Genomic DNA, 23,409 nt, shown 5'->3' with positions numbered 1-23,409 from the left:
GCTAGTAATGACATTAAATGTTTTTAGCTTAATTGCTATGGACTGTTATAAAAGTTTTTTTGCCGTTTATCACTAACAAATGGAATGAAAATGTAAGATCTAAGTTGAGCATTGCAGATGAGTTTGCCTCTTATTTTTCTGTTACTTGCTCAATGAGAGCCCTTTTTTTACTGGTTTTATAGAGATCACACTAAAGTTCACACAAGTTCAGCAACTGTTTAGTAAATGTGAGCTGTTGCTCTGTGAAGTGTTCACTTTTGTGGTTTTTAACAGAATTTTACGCCGTCTGGCCAAAGCAATGGGGGAAAAAAAAAAAATCAGCTTTAAAAGCAAATTAACAGATGTTTAGGGCCAAAAATTTGATAATCAAAGTTGTACATTTGACACTTGGAAATTTCCAAGATTAAAGTTGAAGTGTGCATACAGTGCAGCAACTGAACACCCCACAGCAGATGGAAAGACTAAATTGAAGTAATCTGGATTTTGCTTACAAATTTTTGGAAGCCCCTTGATTTACAGCATAATGTTTTAATTTAGCCAAAAAGACTTCGGTCTCTGCAGAGCGGCAGGAGTTCCAAAATTTGCCTCCAGGTGGTGGGCGGGACTGCTGGTGCTGAGTAAGCTGGTCCCCATTATTTGTGGACTAATTTACCATCCCAACATTACCAGGGCAACAAATTAGCTACCCAGCTTTTTAGTTCTTAGCCAGATCAGCCAACGTACATGGATTGTCATGTATACAAGGGAATGCATTGGTGGCCCGTTCATTTTAATTCCTCCATAAGTCAATTTAGACTTATCCCTAGGAGTTGTCGTCAGAGTTCTTAAAATATGACAGTTTCTTAAGTTACACTAAAGGCCCATCAAGATAGTTTAAGTCAAATCAGTTTAAGGGGGCTCAATGACCCCCAGGGAAATAACATTTCTAACTGAGCAGGATTGAAGACTCAAATTTTAGTTTACTGACCTACAGCTTTAGTAAGAAGTCCCCCCCCCCCCCCCCCCCCCAAAGTTCCACAGTATTTAAACATTAATCCTCTTCGATAATGAAGTTTCTAACAAGTTAAGGCTTTTATACATTTCTTTAAAACATGGCTAATGAGTAGTATAATTTTTTTACTTTCAATATTTTATTCCAATATCAGCGTTAGTGATGCTGGGCCCTTCCCTGAACCACTGTTGAATCCTTTCATTTAAGAAAATTTCAGTTAGATTCTTTTGATCCTTTATTTTGTACAAATTCAGGCATCAATCCTGGAAAAAGTAATGAAAAACTTTAGACAACAAGGAACAATGTGCCTTATTAATATTTGAATATACCCAGTATGCCACCAGGCCAATGAGCCTCAAGATCTCTGAGGATGACCATGGAAGACCTTCTGCTGAAGCTGCTGCTGCTGTTGAGGACCTTGGTCTTCAGAAACATGCTCCTTCAAGTAGTGGATGGATTGGTAGTAGTCTTTGCCCTTCTCATGGTTCTGGCTGAAAGTGGTGTAGGTGCCAGGAGGGTACAGACCATACAGGAGCCTGTAGTCAAAGCCAGGATAAGGAGAAGCCCAGAAGCCACCAAGTCCTTGGCCTGGAACAAGCACGCTGGTGAAAGCAGCTCCAGGCTGCGCCGCCTCAGCCGGGTAACCAAACTCTTCCGTCTGCTGCTGGTAGTTGCCAAGTTCAGCTTCCTTCACAATATTGGAAGTCTCTCCGGACTGGAGGACAGGGCCAGCTGGAGGGGCAGGGACTGGTGGCAGGAAGTCACTGGAGCCCACAGCCTGGGCATCAGCTGCTGCTTGCTCAGAGAAAGATGGAGGAGCAACAGCCCACTGGGTTTCTGGACAAACAAGACACTTGTCAGAAAGGGGAGGATTCATGGAGAACAACATTCACAGCAGCTTTTTAGAGGAGTCACCTGGCAGAGCAGCTTGAGCAGGTCCTGGCTGTGTGGAACCAGCTCCTTCATGCAGCACAAACACAGGGGAAGCAGAGCCAACCATTGCTGGGCCCGTCTGAACAAACTGGGAGAAACCAGGAGCCTGCACAGGGACCTGAACTGCCTCAGAGACTCCTGCTGCAGGAACACCGGAAAACACAGGAACAGTAGATCCTGTCTGAACAGCCACAGGGTATCCTGCAACAGCAGAGCTCAAGCTGCTGCCTGATGGAACCATGGGAACAAACTGAGGGACACCAGGATTCTGCACAAACACTGGAACTGGCTGAGAGACGCCGCTTGAATGAGAGCTGTAATGCACAGGAGCAGAGCGGCTCATCTGAGCTCCTCTGTGGGAAGCAAAGTTAGTTGCTGCTTTTTGGTCACCACTGCCATGATCTGTGGATTTGGAGCCTGAAAGCAGAAAGAGCACAAGTTCTGAAGAAGATCAACATCCCATTTATGTTGATGTGTCATCAAAAGAGAATGAAATGATCACCTTTGGCAGGAAAACCACATGATGGAACAACCAGCAGAACAAAAAGGGAAAACCTGAAAGAATAGAATTAATAAATTAAAATCTTGTACTGATTTCTTTTTTGTGTACACAAATTCCTGCTATGTCCTACCCCAGGAAAACCCTTGCTTTCTCCATCATGAAGGCCACAGTGCAGAAAGATTCATAGGTGAAGGTTTATCAGTGTTAGCAGAGACCAGTCCTGACCAATCAGAGCTTAACGGGTTAACAACAAACAGCTGCTGGACACAAACTCTCAGGAAGAGACTATTAGAAGTCTGCATTTTTACAAAGTTAACAGATGGTCCCGTAGATGGTTTTAACAGTTATGTTCACTTTTGATGTGAATGGAAGAGTAACCTGCTTTCAAAATTATTGGCTGAGCGCACAAACAGGAAGTGACACCAACTTTATCCCTTAAACCTCGTGGCATAGAAATGGATCTAAAACAACAACAAAAAAGGATGAGCACAGTTTAATATTAATATTCAATGGACACCCAAAAAAGGATTTCCAGGCAAATAGCCTCAATGGTGTTGGCAATATGCCAAGTCACATTTACCGGTGGGGATTTGACTCGTAGAGGGAACAGGTGTGTTTTGCCTTTCCCTTTTGGCCTGTGCGGCCACCTTAGGGGCTGCTTTGACATCTCAGACTAAGCCTCTTACAACTGTGGGTACATGCACTAGTATCAGAATCGCAACAGAACTGTGTCAACACCATATGCTGAAAGGCGTGTTCCAAAACCCACGTTCAGCCCGTTCTTGAATGTGTCACAAACACCCGTTCCACATGTAGCTCAATGCATCAGAATTCATGCAGCCTTTGCTCTCATAAGCATACTGTATGAAAGGTTTAGTAGGATTGGGAATGTCCACAGTGGGTTCACTCTGGAAAATGTCTTTCAAAAAAATATAGCCACTGTTGCCCCCTGGAGCCCAACTTACAGAAAAGAAGACAATGGTGGATTTACAACTTGTTAATTCTCCAAGAGATCTGTCCAATTTAAAAATTTGTGGTATTTAAAAGTGTCAAATTCGATCAGGTATTCGACCTGTAAGGCACCACCTCCTTTAATGATAAGAACCATTACTCATTTTACCGTAAAAATTGATTGAATTAGTATTTTCATTATTAATCTTTAGGCTTCATGACGTAGTTTCTCTTCTGAAGGGATCTTTTGCTTAAAAAAACCAGATGGACAATCACATACGTTTTGATGGATTAGCATGTAAATATAAAGAATAATAAACAGGTAGAGTTCAGTAGTGTGTATGTCTGTTTATGAAAGTTTGTGAAAGTTGGTAGATGAGCAAAGGAATGCCTCAGAACAGGTCAAGAGAAATATTGCAATCTAAAGAATGTGAGCAGCTATGAAATATTTTGCTATAAATCCCTGCAGGGGCAAAATAGACAGTATGCTTCGTATGCTGATAGAAATGCTATGGCCATAGCTGTATAGTGTGGGACTGTTTTGATGGACATTTGGGACTGTTTTAAACGGACATTGGTAATAAGGAAGGCTGCATGCGCCTCTAGGAAGGCGACACTGTCTACGAGTGTTTAAAACTACGGGGTTTTTTACGGACATCGGCGAGCCGTGTCTGAGGACTACACTGGATGTTCCAGAGCTGCTCCATTTCAAGCTCTACACACTGGATTACCTTTTCTCCCTTTTCCTGGTAAAGGGATATCGTGTGGGTTCTTTCCTCCTCCCTTTTTCTTTTTTTTCTCTTCCATGGGATCTACACGCCAAGGACCTAGAGAAAGCCGGTGAGATCAAGCATGTTTGTTTTATTTTGGTTAAAAGCAATGCCATGCTGGGACTGAGATACGAACCGATTTAAGTCAGACTCTAGTTCTTGAACTGAGACTCTTGGAATTATCTGTGGGTGTATATATGTGGTGGTGGGTGTGTATTTTGTTTTATGAATTGTTTGGGGCCTGCTGAAAATTACTAAAATACTTAAAACAAATTTAAAGTGAGACTGCTGGATTTTCTATGTTTAATGTTTAAGTTGCGCACACCTTTTTTCTAAAGTAGGTAATATTGCTTCATTGTATTCTTCCTCTGCAATAAAGAAGAAAAAGTTGTTACAAGAAAATCCAGTTAGACTGTTCAAAGACAATGGTGGTTCTCCTGAGGCAGATGAGATGAACAGAAGCAGCAGCAGCTTTGGCTTGAAGGTGCAAGAGAACGGATGAAGTCTTTTCAGGAACGCATGAAAGAGTGAGGCTGAAATTTTGGTGGCCAGCTGGGTTTATACAGCCAAAAACAGCATATTGTCGTCGGGGAAGTGTGCTGGGTTTAAAGTTCTCTGGAGTTTAGTCTCAAATTGGATCATTTAATAAGTTATGAAATAAGAAAAAAAAATTGTGACAACCTTCAAAAAAGTTCAAAAGGAAATGCAGGCCAAGAACTAGAAATATTAAGTCTTAGGTATGGTCTTGGCATTAAACTGAACTACCTAGGTTGATTTTAAATAGAAGAAATATAAGACCAAAAAGGAAAAATCCCCTCTTTTTCTAAAGTTCTCCCATCCCGGATCCCCACTTCCTAAAGGACAGAGGTGGGTGGCCCCTGCATTGCTCTCTCCCGACTGGGTGGGTGCTTGCCTGGGGAAATCCCCCTTGGGGGGCCCTAGCTCGTGCTTGGAGTTAGGGAGGGGGGCTGTACGGGTGCTGGGCCCCTTGGCGGGGCAGTAAGTTATCATCCTGGCTGGGCTGGGGCCTGCACCTCCCTGCTCCTATGCCTCCCTGCTCTTTGGCGTTGGGGGCTGCGGGGCCGTCCTGCCAGCCCTGGTCTGCTATATCATGCCAGTGTCGGGGGGCCCAGGCTAACGCTACTGCTTCGGCGGGGGTGTTGGTGTGGGGACCGCCGGGCACTCTCCCTCTTTTTACATTCCATCATCCACCTCAGCAAACATAAACACCCACCTGAGCACAGGTGTCAGCTCACCTTTACCCAAATAGTATGTGTGAGAGAATGAAATGCTTTACATGTGTTGGTTTGTATGCATATGTGTGTGTGAACTGTTGTGTTGAGTACATGTTGACATGATTGTATGTGAAGATTTTTCACCGGTATGTTTGTAACTCTGATGTTTGTGGACAGCTCCCGCCCCTTTTGACTAACATTGACACCAGACAGTAATGATGATAATCCTCCAGCATCTTGTTGCTTAATAATCATACACACACCCCCTCACTTCTGTAATCATCCACCAGATTTCCTTAGCTCCCCTTTTCCCCCTATCTTCTGTCCCCTTACCCCTTGTCTCCAATATCAATCGCTTCTTTCCCATCCAGTCCAACAACAACAAAAAAGGATACAAACACTGTTCCCTTGCGCACTGCTGACACTGTCTCCGCGCACAGAAAATCTATGCGGCGCACAGGAAAGAAAAAAAAACTTGAATTCAAAATAAAATAAATACATAAAAATTTATTTGGAGCTATTTTTCAATGTGAGTCAGTGAATGTGACTGGTGACTAACTGCTCCAGCCTATTATGCGGTTCACGTACGTAATGACGCAGGTAAACAACGTCACTGACAGCCTCCTTTCATGCCGCGACCAGTGTTTTGGAGGGAAGACTCGTGAGTGAGTACCGTTTACGTCGACCCTTTATAACGATGGCAAAACGAACGATCAGCGGCACGTCCTCTCACCGAGCCAAAGTAAAAAAGACATGTGATTCTTTTAAGATAGAATGGCTGTCGGAGTATGTACAAATAGAAGGAAAAGCTGTGAAACTGGGTGACATTTTTTCGTTTTCGAGCGAGAAAGGCTTGCTCTGCAAGACGTGCTGCGAAGCCAAAATAGCAAGCGAGTTTTCGGAGGGAAAAGTGTGGACGACATGGAAGCTAGATTATCTCAAGCGTCACATTCAGCACAAAAGTCATTTGAAAGCAGTGGAAATTGTAAAAAGATGTAAGCTGGGAATGGGGATCGGCATGTTGTTGGGGGAGAGCACCAAAAACAGAGAGCAGAGGATCGAGCTGTCACTCATAAATAAATCCAACCCCGAGCAAGTTAAAATTCTCATTGACAATATTCTGCTAGCCATCAACATGAACGCCTCCATGCTGTCAGTTCAACAAATTCATGATCACATGGCAAAGTATGTGAGTCTACCAGAAAGCTGGCGAAGCAAAAATTATGCCTTTGAGTTTGTGAATTCCATCAATCAAACAGTGCAGAATGAGACGATGTGTAAAATAAAAAATGCTCCTTGGCACACCCTGATTGTAGATGAGAGCACAGACATAACAGTACACAAAATGCTAGTCCTGTATATTAAATACAGAGAGGAAAACAGCGTCAACCATGCAACTGTGTTTGCTGGCTTAATCCAGCTGAGATCATGCACCGCTCAGGATATTGTACAAGCAATACGTCAGTTTTACACCAAGCATGGGCTGGATATGCAGAGAATGGTGATGCTGACCTCCGATGGTGCCTCAGTAATGTTGGGAAAGCGCAACGGAGTTGCAGCTTTATTAAAGCAGCAAATACCACACCTAACTGAGCAACACTGCGTGGCCCATAGAGAGGATTTGAGCATTGATGATGCGTGGAAAGACCTGCCTTTGATGCGCGACGTGGAAACTTTTCTTAGAACGGTTTATTCCACTTTCTCTAGATCCACTGTAAAGAGGGGAAAATTTGATGAGCTAGCAAAGATTCTAGATGAGGATACTCTGTCATTCAGGCCTCTGAACGAAGTGCGGTGGTTGTCACGGGACCAAGCTGTAAAAGCTGTTCTGAGGAACTACACAGTGCTGGAAGAATATTTCGAGAGAGAATCCAGTGAAAACGGAGATCCTGTGGCAAATTACTGTTATAAAAAGCTGACAGATCCAAAATTCAAATTTACTCTCACTGCTCTGGGAGATGTTTTGGGCGAGCTGGCACATCTGTGTCTTTCTTTTCAAAAACGCAACCTAACTGTGCTGGAGGGACACTGCTTTGCAAGAGCAAAAATTGAGAAGCTGCGTTCCCAATACCTGACAGAGGGAAAGGATGTTAGGTGGAGTGACCGTGTCAAAGAGGCGATGAATGCCTTATCAGCTGATGGCAGAAATACTGGTGAGATCCTTCGTTTTATTTGTAAGCTTTGTGGTCACTTGGATGCTCGTTTTCCAGAGGATGAGTTAAAGGAGTGGTCTGCATTGGACATTGAGGCATTGAGCTCAGACATCAGTTTTGAGTACGGAGCAGCAGACATTGCCACACTGGCAAAGAAGTATGAGGCCATTCTCCACCAGCCACATTCTGTGGAGGTCATTAACAGTGAATATGCTGAATTCAAGTTCATAATGAGGCAAAAACTGAAACAAGGGTCAATCAGCACATTTTCAGACATGGTGGCTGCAACACTAAAATGTGAGGAGCTAAAACACATCTCACAGCTTGTGGATATTTGTGCTACATTTCAAGCATCCAGCGCAGATTGTGAAAGAGGATTTAGTTTAATGAATCGGATCAAAACAGCATCCAGAAATCGTCTTGAAGTGGATCATTTGGACCAGCTGATGCGCATAAAGTCAAAGCTGCAAGCAGACGAGGCCATCGACCTGGACAAGGTGTACAACCATTGGAGACGTGAGAAGGACAGACGGGAAAATTAAGGTGAATTTTTTTTTCTATTCTTTTTAGCTTATTCTAGTCTCATTTAATATGAATTTATTATGAATTTTGATAGTGAAATGCTTTAACCATGAGTAGTATATGCTAATTAAACCTGCATAAATTCTGTAAATTATTTGTGGGTGTCACTTTGGATTATCACTACTAGTAATTATAAATTAGAGTCAATGGAACATGTCATTCCGCAAGATGTGAAAGTTTAAATGTGAACAAAATTTTTATCTCTAAAAGATATATGTCTCTATTCTTCCAGAGCAGGAGCCCCGCCCTGACTCCAGAAGGAGGACCTTCATACCCATTTTGAAAAGGGACAGGGGTTTCCAACTGGGACAATCTGTGCACTTAAATAAAGGTTTTATTACAGAAATGTAAATGCATACCCTTTTTCTCTTCCTTTAACATATTTCTAATTTTTAAATGCCTAAGTGGTTTGTGTTTTTATTTATTTATTTATTTTTATTTTCTGTATTTGACTTGGCCTCTTGGGGGTTGTTGAAGGGGGTGGGTGGGACGGGTTGACATTCGAGTGTTTATTTTTTACACATTGCTTTTTTCTGACATTTCATTATACACTCTGTATGTCTGTTTAATACAAAAAAATGTTAAATAAATAAAGTTATAAAAGACAAAGAAATGTAAATGCGATCATTTTGATTCTTTTAACAAACTTTAACTTGGACGAATGCTATGTCAGCATGACATTAGTGTGAAGGTCTGATGTTGCTCACATTGGTCCATGGGACAGCTCACGGAGTTTGTATGCTTGCTCAGACTCGTGAAAAATTAGAGGGAACATTGGATACAAATGCAACCAGTTTAAATAATGTTTACCTTGAATTACAAAAAAAGAAGTTCTGAAACCTAGTGTGTTAGAAGATCCAGACCCTGGTTTAGGAACCAGCCGGGTCAAACTGTCTTCATATATTAGATTTTGTGTGAGACATTGTGAAGAATAGTTAGAAACTGCCTGTAAATGCAGCTGAAATTTATATATTTTATTGAAGTTCATGGGTTGTGAAACGTTTAATAATTGGTGATTTAATTTTTATTCCTTTGGAGTGTACAGTGAATTTTGTTTGATTTTGTTCAGAAGAATTGTATTATTCTCGCGAGAATTTGAGCCTTTTATGTTGGCCGCAGGTGAGCACGTCTTTTGCTCACGAGGTTGCAGCAATTAAGAGTTCAAGCTGGGAGAAAGAGCTGCAAAAAAAGATTACTTTGGACTCAAAGAGACTCTTTTTCTTGACAAGCGGAAACGAGGTATTTGTTATGGTTGTTTTTGTGTTATTTTGTATTGTTCATTTCTCCTGAAACGTGTATAATGTTTTGTTATAGTTTTCACGGCGTAATGAAGGCGCAATGAAAGCGAAGGCACGCAATGTCCCACAAGAAGTGTGATGACCTGCAGAAGTACAAATAAACGCCCGTTGTAAACCGACCTGTGTTGTCATGAGAAGAGTCACAGTGAAAACTCGACTGCTCCACACGGGGAGGAGACAGGAGACTGCAGCGTGAAGCCCGCTAAGCAGAGCCGAGAGGCACGAGGAAGCCGACGCCCATTTCCTTACCGCGTGCAGGCAAGCAGATGAAAAGACTGTCGGAAGCGCAGCTCGTCCAATGAAGCCCAGAAAGTTATTTTCCAAAAAGTAAAGAAATAGTGTAAAAAGGGGATTTAAAGGTTGCAGCTAAGGAAATAAGTTATTTGTTATCTTTGGAATTCTAAGGCGTTTCTACTATATTGTTACATATCAAGAAAATGTTTTTGTGACTTATTTAAAAAGAAAAAAAAGAAAAAGTTCATTTAAGGGGTTAAAATATTTGAAAGCAAAGTTAATACTACAGTTCATCAGTATTATTATTGTTATTTTAAATGTTTTTCCATTGCAATTTAGGCTTGAAGTGTTTTTAAATTTCATTTATTTAATTTAGTGACAGATCATTTGACTTTCATGTTTAGATAAGCTTATTACATTTGAAAATTTAAACAAGTTAAAAATATTGTCTAAAATATATATTCCTAAATATTTGCACACTTACTCACTTGATAAGATGTCACATGCACAAACACACAAGCAAGAGGAGCAAGCTGAACCATCTGCCCAAGTTGAAAATGTTCACCTTACTCCTGAAGAAGAAGCAAAAACACTACGAAGAAGTGAAAGAATTCGAAGCTTGACTGAAAAAGGAGAAGAACTCCAAAAAGAAAAACTGAAAACAATGGAACGCAAGTACAAAATGACATATGAAAAGTGGAGATATCATGCAAGAATCAGTAAAGAAATGTTATCAGATAAAGTTTCCAAGGAGGAGCTAAATGAAATAATTGAGGACCTTCAAGTTACCTCTTCTGCTGTACAGGGAATGTACGATGAGCTGCGCCAAGTATGTACGCCTGAGTCAGACCTGCGGCGCAAGGTTGATACCTGTATGTCACTGTCAAGATTTATTATCCAAAGGGCTAAAAGACAGCTTCAAGGGTCACCAGCAGATGAAGATGAGGAACCTTGGCCAGATGTTGGATCAATCTTAAATTCAACAGTTTCGTCATCTCAGTCAATGTCTGATAGGTCAAAGTGTGATTCTTTTCACTCAAGTGTCCAATCAGCTAAAAGAAGAGAAGCTGCTGCAGAAGCTGCTGCATGTCAAGAGGTTTTGGCAGTGTTGGAGGAACAAGAAAAGGAAGCAGTTGAACTTCAAAGGCTGGAGGCTGAAGATAAGGAGCGTCTTGTTCAGTTTGAATCAGAGAAACAAGCTAGACTTCAGGCTATACAAGACAAACGTAGAAAACTTGAACGACTCGAAGAAGTCAAAAAGCTAAATGCTGCTAAAGCTAGAGTAGAAGTCTACGACCAAGCAGAAGTTTCCCTCATACAAGGTAACACTGAAAGAGTAAGTACTTCTCAAAAATTTCCTTTGACAAAGTCATCATCTATGCTTCAAAGACCAAGACCTCCTGTGATTCCTAAGTCTTTTCCAGCCCCTGTTCAAACACTTGATGCCTCAAGTCCTCCATTTATTCCACAAGCAATCACATACCAAATGACGACACCCCTAACAACCACGACTCATATGCAAGACAGTGCAAACTTTGTTAGTATTTTAGCAGAAGCCATAAGTGCTAATCGTCTTCCAACACCTGAGCCCGCAGTTTTTACTGGAAATCCTTTGAAATTCAAAGATTGGCAAGTGTCTTTTCAGACACTAATAGACAAAAAAAATATACCAAAGAATGAAAAGCTGTTCTACCTTCAAAGGTACGTAGGCGGTTCTGCAAAAAAGGCTGTAGAAGGATTTTTCATGCTCGGAACAGAGGCTGCATATGACTCAGCGTGGCAGATTTTGGAAAAACGATTTGGTGATCCATTCATCATAGGGAAGTCTTTCAGGGATAAACTCTACAGTTGGCCAAAAATAAGTTCAAAGGATGCACATGAACTTAGAGAATTTGCAGACTTCCTCCAGAGCTGTGAAAAGGCTATGTCACATGTAAAGACCTTGGAAGTTCTCAATGACTGCAATGAGTGCCAAAAGATCTTGCTCAAACTTCCAGATTGGTTAGTTTCCAGTTGGAACCGCAAGGTTATGGAAACCAGAGAAACCTTTCACACGTATCCAAGGTTTAAAGAACTAGTGGACTTCCTCTCAAGAGAAGCAGATCTTGCTTGTGATCCTGTATTTTCAGTACAAGCATTAAAGAGTGTGGAAGGAGAAAAACCCAAACAACCAAAATATATACCAGTTCAAGCTAAGACTCTGTTCACAAACACAACAGAAAGAAGTAACCCACCATGTGCATTTTGTAAGCATTCAGGACATTTCATCGCAGAATGTAAAAAGTTCTGTGAAAAGAATTTGCAAGACCGTGTTAAGTTTGTGCAAGCAGAAAAGCTCTGTTTTGGCTGTTTGAAGGCTGGCCACCAGTCAAAAAGGTGCTACAAAAGAAGTACATGTGGAAAATGTCAGAAGAAGCATCCCACCTGTTTGCACAATGATGACTTTAAAGAGCAGCAAAGGTCAACACTTCAAAATCCAAAGGATAAAATAACAGAAAATGAAAACACGAAGAAAACCACTGAAGCAGCAACATCAAACAGAGTGATACAAGAAAGTCAAATTTCACAAACCTCCTCCATAGTACCAGTTTGGGTATCATCCTCAAAGGAACCAGATCGAGAGATTCTTGTTTACGCATTATTAGACACCCAAAGTGATACTACTTTCATTTTAGATGAAGTAGCACAAGATCTCAACACCCACAAGGAAAATGTAAGTCTGCGTTTGTCCACAATGTCATCCAAGTTAGCAAGTATTTCATGTCAAAGGCTAACAAACCTACAAGTAAGAGGATACAACTTGGAAAGAAGAATCTCACTGCCACCAGTCTTCACACGAGAATATATTCCAGCAAATAGATCACACATCCCAACATCAGCTACTGCTCTAAAGTGGACTCATCTGGAAAAGTTGGCTGACAAGATCCCACCTTTGCTGTCTTGTGAAGTCGGCCTTCTTATTGGGTATAACTGCCACCAAGCCCTTCAACCAAAGGAGATTCTGCCTGGTAAAGAAACTCAGCCATATGGTCAACGAACTGATCTGGGCTGGAGCATTGTTGGCTGCTCACAATCCTCAAGTGATTGCGTTGACTCTATAGGAGTCAGCCACAGAATAATAGTCTGCCAAGTAACACCGTCTGCACAGTCATCAGTTGAACTCAGGAGAGAAGTAAGCTTTGTATGTCAAACTCAAATAAGAGAAATCACTTCAACAGAAATTATCAGAGCATTAGAGTCAGATTTCTCAGATCAAGCATCAGATGTTAATCAAGTCTCTCAAGATGACCTTCTCTTCTTGTCAAAGGTAAAGGCAGGCATCAGGCAGAAAGAAGATGGCCACTATGAACTCCCACTGCCATTCAGGGAGGACAAGCCTGAGCTTCCAGATAACAAAAGTTATGCACTGCACAGGTTAGCCTCATTAGAGCGACGGCTGCGAAAGAATGAACAGTACTTCAAAGATTATGTTCATTTTATGAATGACATAATATCAAGAGGAGATGCTGAAAAGGTTCCACATTCTGAGTTGGATAACCAGCCTGTATGGTACATTCCACACCATGGGGTTTACCATCCACACAAGCCAAGTAAGATCCGTGTGGTGTTTGACTGCTCAGCTAGATACAAAGATGCCTCTCTAAATGACCATCTTCTTACTGGGCCAGATCTCACAAACACCTTAGTTGGTGTGCTTTGCCGGTTCAGAAAAGGTCCAATAGCTATCATGTGTGATGTTGAACGGATGTTCCATCAATTTCATGTTTTAAGTGACCATCAAGACTACCTCAGGTTCTTGTGGTGGGAAAATGGAAATCTAAGCTCCGAACCTGCAGTGTATAGAATGAGAGTACACCTGTTTGGAGCTGCCTCATCTCCAGGCTGTTCTAATTTTGGACTCAAATATTTGGCATCACAGGGCCACGGAACCTTTAGCGAAGAGGCTATCACTTTCATTCAACGAAGCTTCTATGTTGATGATGGCCTAATAAGCTGTGAAACTCCAGCTGAAGCTATACATCTGGTGAATGGGGCAAGAGCTCTATGTAAAACTGGGAATCTTCGTCTCCACAAGTTTGTCTCTAACCATCCAGAAGTCTGTGCTGCAATACCACCTGCAGAACGTGCACAGAGTGAAGATATAAACATGGCTCTTGGTGAACTTTACATCGAGCGTGCTTTAGGTGTCCAGTGGTGTGTTGAAGTTGATGAATTCCAGTTCAGAGTTATTGTCAAGGACAAGCCCATGACAAGAAGAGGAGTTCTTTCAACAGTTGCTTCAGTCTTTGATCCCTTGGGATTTGTAGCTCCTTACATATTGCTTGGGAAGCAAATTCTTCAAAAGCTCTGTAAAGAGAAAGTGAGCTGGGACGAAGACCTCCCAGAGCAAATCAAGTCTCGATGGGAGTCATGGCTGAGAGACTTATCCCAACTGCCAACAATCAGGATACCAAGGTGCTACATATCTTCAAGCTTTGGCAAGTTCATACAGTATGAACTCCACAACTTTTCAGATTCAAGTTGTAATGGATACGGATCCTGTTCATATCTCCGAGCAGTAAGTGAATCAGGAAAGGTGTGTTGTTCACTTGTAATGGGAAAGGCAAGGGTGGCCCCCACCAAGCAGATCACCATACCAAGACTGGAGCTGTCAGCGGCAGTAACCTCAGTTCGGAACAGTGATACTGTCAAAGAGGAACTTGAGATTGAAAATTTGGATGTGTACTTCTGGACAGACTCAAAGGTTGTTCTTGCATATGTGAACAATGATGCAAAGAGGTTCCACACCTTTGTAGCCAACCGCATTCAGCGCATTAGGTCGAGCTCAGAACCAAAGCAATGGCATTATGTCAGTTGAGAAAACAATCCAGCTGACCATGCCTCAAGGGGGTTAACTGCATCACAGTTAAGAGAATCTAACTGGCTAACGGGTCCAGATTATCTCTGGCAACAGACACTTGAAATGCAAGTTGGTGAAGAGGAGATGGTGGGAGTTTTGGAAATATCCGACCCAGAGCTTCGCAAGTCTTGTGTCAACACTGTGAAAACAGAAACGGGTTCAGTTCTGAGCCGCTTCACCAAGTTTTCAGACTGGTCTAGAGTTGTGAAAGCTGTTGCCAGGCTGAGAAGATTTGTCCAAGAACGTAAGGGAGTACAACCAAGATCAAATGAGACAAGCAGTCTTGAGGAAAGGCGACAAGCCGAACTGCTTATAATTAAGTTGGAACAAAGAGAAGCCTTCGCAGAAGACATAAGGAAATTAAAACAAGGAAAAGTCAACTCTCTTAACAAACACAATCAATTACACCGTTTAAATGTTTTTCTTGATGACGACGGAGTCCTCAGAGTTGGAGGAAGGCTTTCCAGATCAACCCTGGACTATAGTGTAAAACATCCAGCTATACTTCCCAAAAAGTCTCATGTATCATCCTTGCTTGTGAAGCACTATCATGAGCGTGTTTGTCACCAGGGCAGAGGAATGACCATGAATGAACTGCGAGCAAATGGGATATGGATAATTGGATGTGGAAACATGGTCTCCTCACATATTTACAAATGTGTGAAATGTAGGAGATACAGGAGAAATACAGAAGTTCAGAAGATGGCTGATCTGCCAAGAGAGCGGACGGAAACAACCCCTCCTTTTACATATTGTGGCCTTGACTGTTTTGGTCCCTTTATAGTAAAGGATGGAAGGAAAGAATTAAAAAGATATGGCCTCTTGTTTACTTGCTTGTGCTCGAGAGCTGTTCATATTGAGACACTGGATGATATGACGACTGATGCTTTCATAAATGCATTTCGAACCTTTGTGGCAATCAGAGGACCAGTTCGCCAACTAAGGTGTGATCAAGGCACCAATTTCATGGGAGCCAGAAAGGAGTTTTCTGAGTTGCTCAAGAAAGTGGACCCAGAACGTCAAAGGGCTCTTGGTTGTGAGTTTGTGGCAAATTTCCCATCTTCAAGTCACATGGGTGGAGTTTGGGAGCGCCAAATAAGAACGATCCGAAGTATTCTTGCAGTCATGCTTGACAAGACAGGAACCAGACTTGACACTACATCTCTGAGAACTTTTCTCTATGAAACAATGGCTATAATCAACAGCAGACCATTAACTGTGGAGCACCTGAATGATCCCACCGGACCAGAGCCTCTTACACCAAACCATATACTGACTATGAAATCTTCAGTCATACTGCCTCCTCCTGGACAGTTTTGCAGAGAAGATTTATATCTGCATAAAAGATGGAGAAGAGTGCAATTCCTGGCCAATGAATTTTGGCAAAGATGGAAGCGAGAGTATTTGCTAAACCTTCAACAACGTCAGAAATGGCAAAACTCAACACGAAACCTGAAAGTGAATGATATTGTGATTCTACAAGATGAAAGCACACCAAGAAATGAGTGGAAGCTTGCTAGAGTCTTACAAACCTATCCTAGTCAAGATGGCATCGTACGAAAGTTAACTCTACTTGTCAGTGAGACTACACAGAATAAAGGAAATTCACACACTAGACTACTGCATTTAGATAGACCTGTTCATAAGGTTGTAACGCTTGTAGAAGCAGAGTGAGTAACCAAAGCAGTAGTGGTTTGACATGAAAATCCCATTTATTCTTCATAGGAGTGATTTTGGTGGGAGTGTAAATGCAGCTGAAATTTATATATTATATAAATTATTATATATTACGTTTAATAATTGGTGATTTAATTTTTATTCCTTTGGAGTGTACAGTGAATTTTGTTTGATTTTGTTCAGAAGAATTGTATTATTCTCGCGAGAATTTGAGCCTTTTATGTTGGCCGCAGGTGAGCACGTCTTTTGCTCACGAGGTTGCAGCAATTAAGAGTTCAAGCTGGGAGAAAGAGCTGCAAAAAAGATTACTTTGGACTCAAAGAGACTCTTTTTCTTGACAAGCGGAAACGAGGTATTTGTTATGCTTGTTTTTGTGTTATTTTGTATTGTTCATTTCTCCTGAAACGTGTATAATGTTTTGTTATAGTTTTCACGGCGTAATGAAGGCGTAATGAAGGCGCAATGAAAGCGAAGGCACGCAATGTCCCACAAGAAGTGTGATGACCTGCAGAAGTACAAATAAACGCCCGTTGTAAACCGACCTGTGTTGTCATGAGAAGAGTCACACTGCCTTTAACTTTTATCACACTAATGGTTTAAACTTAATTCACTGAGCATGTATTGTCATCTCAAAATTATATTACATTTGAAGAAAGCACAGCCAAACTATTGTTCTAACAGTTTCTTCTCATACTCCCTCTTTTCTGTGACTGTGTGATCTGCTGAGCAGGCCTCAGACTTATCTTCACTTTAGCCTTGGAGCTTCTCTCCAGCAGTAACCTGTGGGCGTGATGTTCACACGGGGTCCATCGGACGATCTTCTGAATATGCAAATCCAGGGTTTTTATACCAACCCCATCCCTGATGGGGTTGGTATAATATCCGTTGGTATAATATCCGTTGGTTCGGACTTTGAATGCACCATGTTCATCTGTCTGTCCCCTTCGTGTTTGTGCGAAGTAAAACCTCCACAAAAGATAAGTTTTGTCTCTGAGTCATTATTCATTATTTCTGTGTGTAAGAAACTGACGGGGTACGAACCTAAAATTTAATACAGTCCTTTCTAGAGAATCCAGTTTCTTCACAGACATAGTGAAATTTGATTTTGTTTTCAATCAATCAATCAATTTATTATTTGTATAGCAGTTTTTAAGCAGAAGCAACCAAAGTGCTTAACATAAAATCAGAGACAATATGATACAATAAAGAATCAATAAAAGCAATAAAACAGTAAAAGAATAAAATTGACAAGCTGACCCACTAAATCCGCTCACTGGAGTTAAAAGCCTGGCTAAAAAGATGAGTTTTTAAAAGTGACTTAAAATCACTGACGGTTCTGGCAGACCTCACAGAGAAGGGGAGAGCATTTCCTTAGTTTAGGACCTGCAACTGAAAAGGTTCTGTCTCCCCGAGTCACAAGCCGAGTCCTGGGAACTATTAAAAGCATTTGATCTTCAGATCTTAGGACTCGACGTGGACAATATACATGTAACAGCTCAGAGAGATACAGCGGTGCAAGGTTTTTTCCTTAACAGTACCCTAACTGTTACAGTTACAGTTTAGTAAAGAGGAGAACATAAGTGCTGGCTAGGATGACACGGAGGGAGAAGGTACCAAGGAGTAAGTGGATGGTGACAAAAGTTGTATGACTGTTCCTGCATCAAAGGATGGCTGAATGGCAGTGTAGAAACAATGACAGTGCAAAGGTCTGTTAGTCTCTTCCTGAGAGTTTGTGCCCAGCAGCTGTCTGTTGTTAACCCGTTAAGCTCTGATTGGTCTGGACTGGTCCCTGCTAACATTGATAAACCTTCACCTATGAGCCTTTCTATGGCCTTAATGATGGCGACAGCAAGGGTTTTCCTGGGGTATGACATGAGTCTCTTTTGAAGTAGTTTGAGGCTTGTTGTAAGCTCGCTAATGTTTTCTATTTTTAATTTGTTTTCTTTTTTCAGGTTTTCCCTTTTTGTTCTTCTGGTTGTTCCATCATGTGGTTTTCCTGCCAAAGGTGATCATTTCATTCCCTTTTGCTGACCCATCAACAAGGATGTTTTGTTGATCTTCTTCAGAACTTGTGCTCTTTCTGCTTTCAGGCTCCAAATCCACAGATCATGGCAGTGGTGACCAAAAAGCAGCAACTAACTTTGCTTCCCACAGAGGAGCTCAGATGAGCCGCTCTGCTCCTGTGCATTACAGCTCTCATTCAAGCGGCGTCTCTCAGCCAGTTCCAGTGTTTGTGCAGAATCCTGGTGTCCCTCAGTTTGTTCCCATGGTTCCATCAGGCAGCAGCTTGAGCTCTGCTGTGGCAGGATACCCTGTGGCTGTTCAGACAGGATCTACTGTTCCTGTGTTTTCCGGTGTTCCTGCAGCAGGAGTCTCTGAGGCAGTTCAGGTCCCTGTGCAGGCTCCTGGTTTCTCCCAGTTTGTTCAGACGGGCCCAGCAATGGTTGGCTCTGCTTCCCCTGTGTTTGTGCTGCATGAAGGAGCTGGTTCCACACAGCCAGGACCTGCTCAAGCTGCTCTGCCAGGTGACTCCTCTAAAAAGCTGCTGTGAATGTTGTTCTCCATGAATCCTCCCCTTTCTGACAAGTGTCTTGTTTGTCCAGAAACCCAGTGGGCTGTTGCTCCTCCATCTTTCTCTGAGCAAGCAGCAGCTGATGCCCAGGCTGTGGGCTCCAGTGACTTCCTGCCACCAGTCCCTGCCCCTCCAGCTGGCCCTGTCCTCCAGTCTGGAGAGACTTCCAATATTGTGAAGGAAGCTGAACTTGGCAACTACCAGCAGCAGACGGAAGAGTTTGGTTACCCGGCTGAGGCGGCGCAGCCTGGAGCTGCTTTCACCAGCGTGCTTGTTCCAGGCCAAGGACTTGGTGGCTTCCTGGCTTCTCCTTATCCTGGTTTTGACTACAGGCTCCTGTATGGTCTGTACCCTCCTGGCACCTACACCACCTTCAGCCAGAACCATGAAAAGGGCAAAGACTACTACCAATCCGTCCACTACTTGAAGGAGCATGTTTCTGAAGACCAAGGTCCTCAACAGCAGCAGCAGCTTCAGCAGAAGGTCTTCCATGGTCAACCCCAGAGATCTTGAGGCTCATCAACATGGTGGACATGAGCACATTCAGCCTCATTTGGAACTTGGATGCTTAAGTTTGTAATAAAAACAGCTCTGGAAACTTGGATTTACCTGTCTGTGGAGGGTTTTTTTTTTTTTTTTTTTTTTTTTTTTTTTTTTTTTTTTTTTTTTTTTTTTTTTATAAACCTGCCTCAAACATGGAATCACTTTCCAGACTAAAATGTAGTGACAAGTTTTGTTGCTTCAGACAGTAAGTAGCACTGAGTGGGTGTAGCTCAGATTTGTTGCACCGGTAATGTTGGGATTGTAAAATGGAGTTGACAATCAACAAATGGGGACCAGCTTACTCGGCACCAGTAGTCCCACCCAGAACCTGGAGCCAAATTTAATTGAAACTTGTCCTAGAAGTTTAGCAAAATGAATAAAAAAACCTGTAAAAGGGGCTTTGAAACACTTGTAAGAAACATCCAGATCACAATGTGTTTAGTCATTCCATCTGCATGGCATTCACTTGCTGCACTGTATGCTCACTTAAACATTAATCTTGGCCATTTACAAGAAAGTTGCAAATGTACAACTTTGAATCTCATCATTGGCCCTAAACATCTGTTCATTTGATTTTCTTCAAGTGGAGGATTCTATTTTTCCATTGCTTTGGCCAGACAGAGCATCAACTCACGTTTTCTAGTTTGAACTCTTAATATTTTATCCTAAACCTTTAGTCCAATTTCTATGAAACTGGTTAAAGGGCTCACATTAAGCCAGTAAGGAGAATCAAGCAGAGGCAAAATCATCTGCAATGCTCAACTAAGACCTCAAATTTTCATTCCATTAGTTCAAGTGATAAAATTAATGTAAAAACTTTTAGAACAGTCCATAGCAACTAAGCTAAAAATAACATGGCTGCTTGAACGTTCTTGAGCAAATTAACCCGAAGTTTTCCTAGTGCTGTTTGAAGCATGTTAAGTCACATGACCACAGAAACACGGCCTCTTCAAATCAGATCTGTCAAGCAGATCAGTGGATTTTTGAAGGGTTTTGGTTTCTCAAAACCTAAGCAATCCTACAGCAGTTGAACTTCCACTTACTCGTATTTTAGATGTCAAGTGGAGAACATGACATTTTTTTGGCGATGGCGGCGCGCGAGTGCAGCGGCTCTCAGCTCTCCAGCATGGCATTTTGTTCTATTTGTGTTTTATTTACTTTTGGATTTTTGCTACGCCGATTTTAAATACTACCGCCAGTACCTGATAGACCTTGGGCTGAGACAAACCCAGTCGGTAACAAAGAACTTTCAGCAGCGCCACAACATCCCAAAGAAAAAAGCGAGGCTACCGGGGTCTCCGTGGATGGTAAGCCCACCCGGCAAGCGACGAAGGCGGAGGAGAGAGAGGAAGCAGAAGCGAAGCTGCCGGGCTGGCCCAGAGGCTAAACTACGTAAACAACCACACAGACCCGCAATTCCAAGCCGCCTCCTCTCAAATGCGAGCTCCATCATCAACAAGATGGACGAACTGGAACTATTAACAGCCAAAAACAGCTTCACAAGGAACTGCAGTCTGATTATCATCACCAAATCATGGCTACAACCACGTATCCCCGACACCGCGATTGAGCTAGCGGGACGCACGCTACATCGTCAGGATAGAGATCACAGCTCCGGTAAGAGCAGAGGAGGGGGGATTTGTGTTTATGTGCACAATGAGTGGTGTAGCAACAGCAGGATCACTGAGAGCCACTGCTCTCCGAAATTGGAGGCTGTAGCCATCTTATGCAGGCCCTTCTATCTCCCGAGGGAATTCACAGCTGTTCTAGTGCTAGCTGTTTACATACCACCAGATGCTAACACTAGCACGGCTCTCAACCTACTGCTAACTATCATCAACAAGCAACAGCTCGCCTACCCTGATGGACTCTTGATCATTGCTGGGGATTTCGACCAAGCACGTCTTAAAACTGTGCTCCCCAAATTCAAATTCAAATTCAAATTAATTTTATTTATAAAGCACCTTTCATGTCAAACAGACAGCTCAAGGTGCTTTCCATAAAAAAACAAACAAGAATACAATAAAAACAATCCCCACACATGAAGTAAAATAATAAATAAGCCCCTCAAAATAAAACACACAAAAACAAGCACAAGTAAAAGAGAAATAACAGAGCTTAAGAAAAGAGAACCCAGAAGGCGCCGTCCGCCCTGTCCTCCTGTTGGCCGGGGTGTCAGCATTTAAGCAACACAAGCACAACTCATCCCCAGCACCCCCCACCCCAGAGACCCCCAACCCCCAGGCCCAGAGCACCAAACGTGGGCGCACCAGGCCCGGCAGCCCGGGGAGTCGGAACAAGAGGTGCCAGAGGGCAAGCATGGACAGAATCTCTTCGAGCCCGAACACTATCACCCCGGCCAAAGGTGAGAAAACACTCAAAACAGTCTAAAATGTAAACGTAATAAAATAAGAAAGTTAAAATATAAAAACAGGTAAAATATGCAAATATTAATTAAAATAAGATAAGGTGATTTAGTGCCTAAAAAAGTCTAAAATATAAATTAGAATAAGTTAGAATATAAAAAGACTAAAAGACATTAAACAAATAAATATTTGATAAAACAGCATATAAAATATAAGAGTAAAAATACCACATATAAGATCTAATTAAAAGCTAAGTTAAAGAGATGAGTCTTTAGTTTCTTTTTAAAAACCTCAACAGAGGATGAGGTCCTCACATCCTCAGGCAGGCTGTTCCACAGACGAGGTCCGTAGTGTCTAAACGAGGCCTCGCCGTGGTTTTTTGTCTTGACTCTAGGGACCATCAGCAGGCCCGCGCCTGAGGATCTTAGGGCTCTGGGAGGTTCATAATCTAAAAGCAAATCTGATATAAAAGAAGGACCTAGGCCATGGACAGTCTTAAAAACTATTAAAAGAATCATAAAATCAATCCTGAAGCTGACAGGGAGCCAGTGCAAAGATTTTAAGATCGGTGTAATGTGCTCCCTCTTCCTGGTTCTCTTTAGAAGGCGTGCAGCAGAGTTCTGGACGAGCTGCAGGCGATTGAGAGTGGTTTTCTTTACCCCAGAAAAGAGGGCATTACAGTAATCTAATCTTGATGAAATAAAAGCATGAATTAAGATTTCAGCACTGGCTCTAGAGAGAAAGGTTCTCACTTGGGCGATATTTCTGAGATGGTAAAATGCAGTCTTGGTTACTTGATTGACGTGTTTTTCAAAGCTAAGATCTGCATCTAAAATCACACCGAGGTTCCTTACTGTATCACATATTTTCATAAAGTGGGTTGACAGATAAAATTGGACCCTATCTCTCTCAGCTTCAGAACCGATAACCAAGACTTCAGTCTTGTCCTGATTGAGCTGCAAAAAGTTCTCTCCCATCCACATTTTAATATCTAAAATACAGTTTAAAAGGCTATCCAGGGGTCCAGTGTCATCAGGAGAAACGGCTACAAATAGTTGTGTGTCATCGGCATAGCTATGAAATTTAATGCCGTGTGTCCTGATGACATCCCCGAGTGGAAGCATGTAAAGATTAAAAAGTATGGGACCCAGGATGGAGCCTTGAGGCACCCCACAAGTCAGTGTGTGCCTTTCAGATGATAAATCATTTAAATTAACAATAAAATCTCTGTTTGTAAGGTAGGATTTAAACCAACTAAAAGCTGTCCCGGTAATTCCAACCATGTCATGAAGTCTGTTTAAAAGGATTGAGTGGTCAACTGTGTCAAAGGCTGCACTCAGGTCCAGTAAGACTAAAACAGATACTTTCTTCATGTCAGCATTGGACCTGAGATCATTTAAGACCCTGACAAGTGCCATCTCTGTTGAGTGATGAGATCTAAAACCAGATTGAAACTTTTCTAAAATGTTATTTTCATTAATAATATCATTCAGTTGAGTAAAAACAAGCTTTTCTAAAATTTTACTTAAAAATGACAGGTTGGATACCGGCTGGTAGTTGTTTAGATCGGATATATCTAAACCACTCTTCTTCAGACTGGGCCTCACTATAGCTGTCTTTAGGGTTGCAGGGAAGACTCCAGTCTGAAGAGAGCAGTTCAAGATATTTAGTAATTCCTCCTCACACGATGTGAAAACTGACT

The 23,409-nt window shown here is 42.0% G+C and overlaps 3 protein-coding genes and 1 long non-coding RNA gene across 5 annotated transcripts in view; 3 read left to right on the top strand and 1 right to left on the bottom strand.

The window, feature by feature from the left end:
* Positions 1-1,208: 1,208 nt before the first annotated feature.
* The window catches only part of LOC101172014, a 49,996-nt gene continuing 27,795 nt past the window's right edge, over positions 1,209-23,409 (bottom strand). The window contains exons 1-4 of one of the 2 annotated variants that reach the window (XM_004076939.4): positions 2,557-2,606; positions 2,427-2,479; positions 1,907-2,341; positions 1,209-1,828 (exon numbers count right to left, since the gene is read on the bottom strand). In XM_004076939.4, coding sequence (XP_004076987.2) covers positions 1,347-1,828; positions 1,907-2,341; positions 2,427-2,479; positions 2,557-2,585 — 999 coding nt within the window. In that variant the 5' untranslated portion in view covers positions 2,586-2,606 and the 3' untranslated portion in view covers positions 1,209-1,346. Of the gene's footprint in view, positions 1,829-1,906; positions 2,342-2,426; positions 2,480-2,556; positions 2,607-23,409 lie in introns of those variants that run through there. The other variant, XM_023963527.1, reaches the window with a different exon arrangement.
* LOC111948801 lies at positions 9,038-9,870 on the top strand. Its single transcript, XR_002874794.1, has 2 exons — positions 9,038-9,356; positions 9,432-9,870. It is a non-coding gene; the product is annotated as an uncharacterized LOC111948801 (long non-coding RNA).
* Positions 9,925-16,767, top strand: LOC111948797. Its single transcript, XM_023963519.1, has 2 exons — positions 9,925-16,578; positions 16,654-16,767. The coding sequence occupies exon 1, from the start codon at positions 10,146-10,148 to the stop codon at positions 14,505-14,507; it is 4,362 nt and encodes a 1,453-aa protein (XP_023819287.1). The 5' UTR covers positions 9,925-10,145; the 3' UTR covers positions 14,508-16,578; positions 16,654-16,767.
* LOC105358552 lies at positions 18,051-19,402 on the top strand. Its single transcript, XM_023963521.1, has 4 exons — positions 18,051-18,091; positions 18,179-18,231; positions 18,317-18,751; positions 18,830-19,402. Exons 1-4 carry the CDS (start codon positions 18,054-18,056, stop codon positions 19,309-19,311), a joined length of 1,008 nt encoding a protein of 335 aa, XP_023819289.1. The 5' UTR covers positions 18,051-18,053; the 3' UTR covers positions 19,312-19,402.

Source organism: Oryzias latipes, chromosome 15 (assembly GCF_002234675.1).
Source record: "Oryzias latipes chromosome 15, ASM223467v1".
Classification (NCBI taxonomy): Eukaryota; Metazoa; Chordata; class Actinopteri; order Beloniformes; family Adrianichthyidae; genus Oryzias; species Oryzias latipes.
Note: the sequence above shows the minus strand (reverse complement) of the source record. Positions and strands in the feature narration are given on the sequence as shown.

Excerpts from the sequence above, each read along its gene's own strand:
- LOC105358552 (XM_023963521.1), top strand. The coding sequence starts at position 18,054 with ATGGCCTTAATGATGGCGACAGCAAGGGTTTTCCTGGG. Across the intron at positions 18,092-18,178 it reads ACAGCAAGGGTTTTCCTGGG|GTTTTCCCTTTTTGTTCTTC; the intron begins GTATGACATGAG and ends TTCTTTTTTCAG. Across the intron at positions 18,232-18,316 it reads ATGTGGTTTTCCTGCCAAAG|GCTCCAAATCCACAGATCAT; the intron begins GTGATCATTTCA and ends TTCTGCTTTCAG.
- LOC111948797 (XM_023963519.1), top strand. The coding sequence starts at position 10,146 with ATGTCACATGCACAAACACACAAGCAAGAGGAGCAAGCTGAACCATCT.